At 45.3% G+C, this 3337-nt stretch overlaps 1 protein-coding gene across 1 annotated transcript in view; it reads left to right on the top strand.

The window, feature by feature from the left end:
• Positions 1-2612, top strand: part of Mfsd4a (major facilitator superfamily domain containing 4A) — a 31572-nt gene extending 28960 nt beyond the window's left edge. The window contains exon 10 of the mRNA XM_021198262.1: positions 432-2612. Within this exon, the coding sequence (XP_021053921.1) occupies positions 432-487 (56 nt within the window). The 3' untranslated portion in view covers positions 488-2612. The remainder of the gene's footprint in view (positions 1-431) is intronic.
• The last annotated feature ends 725 nt before the right edge of the window (positions 2613-3337 follow it).

Raw genomic sequence — 3337 nt, 5'->3', positions numbered from 1 at the left:
CTGTCCTGAACTCACTCTGTAGATCAGGCTGGCCTCGAACTCAGAAATCTGCCTGCCTCTGCCTCCCAAGTGCTGGGATTAAAGGCGTGTGCCACCACCGCCCGGCCCCATGTTCCTTTCTTACGGGGTAGACAAACAGGTTTCTCCCCCAGCCCTAGACACTATTAGCACTTCACCAGAACTTGATCTGACTTCCCACAGTGCTGTGTGTGGTGTGTAGAGTGCGCTCGAGTTCGCACACACATACATCTGTGCACCTGTGAAAGTGTGGGTGCACCTGTGCCCTAGAGAGAGCCAGAGCAGCAGAAAAGCATGAAGCAGCAGAAAAGCATGAAGCAGCAGAAAAGCATGCTTGCTCTCAAGAGCTAACTGTGGAGGAAGCTGGGGCCGCCCACATTTGCTACCAGTGCTGTTTATGTTTTCTTTTGTAGTTCTTACCCAAGACAAAGCCCTTGGTGTGGAGAACTCTGAGTGCTACCAGAGGTGAAGAGCTGAAGAGCTCAGCTCCTGAGCAACAGGGTGACCAGACTGACACAGGAAGCCAGGGTTGCACGGGAGGCTGTTCTTGTTTGTGTCTTCCTTCCCTGAGTCTTCCCTGGACACGTCCAGCACCTGCCTGACACTTTAGTTATCTTCCTCTCTGGTCTGGACTTGTTGTCCTGACAACCAGATGGGAGGATGAAAGACAGCCCACACACACCTCTCCACACACCACCCCACGCATGGGCTAAGCTCTGGGTTTGAGATCACATTTAGTTGAGGTTTGAAAAACATGCTAAAATCCTAAGTCATTAATCACTGCTAGGTGTAGATGTATTTTAAATCAATCAAACCCCTCTGGCATGTTAAAAAAGATTTATGTGTTCTTCACTTATCCATGGTCCCAAGTCCCTCACATCTGTCCTGCAGAAATCAGTTTATTTGTGTCCTAAGACAACAAAGGAAATGTTGAATCTTGCTTTGAGACCCTAGTTCAGTGTTGCACCGGGCTAACTCAGACAAGCTATAGAAAGCTGACTGTTAAATTTTCATTTTGAGAGCTAGTAGCCATGACTAAGACTTAAATTATTATTTTTATTATTATTGAGATGGTATTTCTCTGGGTAGCCCCAGCTGTCCCGGAACACACTCTGTAGACCAGGCTATCCTGGAACTCACTCTATAGACCAGGCTAGCCTCAAACTCACAGAGATCCGCCTGCCTCTGCCTCCCAAGTGCTGGGAATAAATGTGTGCACCACTACCTAACTTTAAAAAAATAATTTGTAACTAAACAAGGGTAATACTCCAAACCTCACTTTCTAATTTTACACGGCGGATGCTCCTGAGCCCCAGAAGCAGCTCAGAAGCTGCCCAGGAGTGTTCATGGCGCCAAGGTGATGACATTAATGTGACAGAATACTGCTGGGCTCCTCCCCTCAGCTCTCTGTGACAGCCTGCTGGTAGTCCAAGGTCAGCCATGGCCCAGAAATGGCGAAAGCCATACCCCTGGGGACAGGTGGGTTTTCCAGCGTCTCTCTGCTAACGAGTGATGCTAACTGGTTCAGAAAGCACAGGAAGAAAGAAATGGACAGCCTATTGTTCTTTACTGAGATCCTCAAGGTACAGAAGAATTTTTTAAAAAAATAGCTCATTTGGAATTTTATACCTTTTATAGATGAAAACTTTATACTGTGTCAGGGCATTCCCCCCCCCCCATATAAATCTAGGGCCACTGTATAATTCAAGCCATGCAGTATACAGACAGCAGTGTCAGTATGCAGAAATCAGTGTCTGTCAGGAGTGCCTACAGAATGTAGGTTAGTAATCCAGAGAATACAAGAAGACGGCTCACCAGCCTGGACAGGGCTGGGTGCAAGGCTTCTGGCATCAGCGACATGATGTGATTTGTCCCTGGGAAGTCTCTGGGAGGGACAAATTTCTGTTACAGTCATTGGTTTAATCCGTGCATTCTCTGTGCATATACATGTGTTCATATGAGCATGGGCTCATGGTCCCAAGGGCTGTAGTTCACACACTAGACACCAGCAGAACAGAGGCAGACCAGGTATCAGCCTTCTAGCTGAGATCCCAAAAGCCCCCCTGTCCCCCAGCTCCAGCCTTGCTTGTTTTTACCAGTATGATGGCATTTCTAAAAGCACCCTACCTCACAGGAATTCTGAGAGAACTGAGAGTGTGTGGAGCATCTGCTGCATGTCCTACATGGGAACTGCCTTCCAAATGTTCATGGTTTTTTCTTCTATTACCTGTAACACTTCATAAGCAGCTTAGAAGTCATCTACATTTGGTACAAACTTTAAGTCAAATTTAACTTTGAAACGCCAATGGCCTAAGCAAATCCTTTTAACTATATTTATAAATTCTTTGAAAAGTACCTCATACTAGCCATATTAAAATCTAACTGGGCAATCTAACTATGGCGACCGACTGACCTGGGCAAAGAGAAAGCAGTTGTATTTTTCTTGTAGTTTTTTTTTTTCAAGAAAACATCCTTTTTATACAGATCTAGAAAGAAGAATCACTGCTTATTCCTACATTGGTGATGATTGATGTGTTAATATAGAAAATAAAATAGGATCTCATACTTTCCTAAAATAAAGTATTTTAAACCTAGTGTGTTATCCATCTTGAAGGGCAGTTGACCCTTTATACTGAAGCTCAAATGGTCTAACACTCCCCAAAGACTGGTCTCTCTTATAGGCTCACGTGATGCGAATGCACATACTCTCGTGCACACCCCCCCATATAAGATACACACATGACAATGTATGTATGTATGCATGCATGCATGTATATATATGTGTGTGTGTATGTATGTATGTATGCATGCATGTGTATATGTGTGTGTGTGTGTGTGTGTGTGTGTATGTATGTATGTATGTATGTACACCTTTGGGATTTGGAGCAGGGCTAGGGATGGTACCTGGGGTTTCACGCATTCTAGGCAAGACTTACCACTAAGCCACACTTCTAGCTGTCAGGAGTGTTGTGATGTCTCCCTGTTCCCAGATTCCTTCTGCAGACTTGGGAATCTAAGCCACCAAGATACCTTGCTCCCTAAAGGAAGGTACAGTGGCACAAGGGATTCATTTGTTTTGTTGCTATTCGTTCATTTTGTCTTTTTGAAATGGGTTTTACATTGCCCAAGATAGACTAGATCTTGCCATGTTGTTCAGATGACCTTGAACTCCTGATTTTCCTATTTCCACACCCCAAGTGCTAGGATGACAGGCATGCAGCACCGCGGCCAGCTTGTGTGTACCTGGGGACCCACTTTAGAGCACACCAGGGAGGCAAGCACTCTACCCAGTGAGCGATAGCCTCAGCTCCCGAGTTTC

The sequence above is a fragment of the Mus pahari genome, chromosome 5, assembly GCF_900095145.1.
Source record: "Mus pahari chromosome 5, PAHARI_EIJ_v1.1, whole genome shotgun sequence".
NCBI classification, from domain to species: domain Eukaryota; kingdom Metazoa; phylum Chordata; class Mammalia; order Rodentia; family Muridae; genus Mus; species Mus pahari.
The sequence above is the reverse complement of the archived record's forward strand: the minus strand, read 5'-3'. Positions and strand labels throughout refer to the sequence as shown.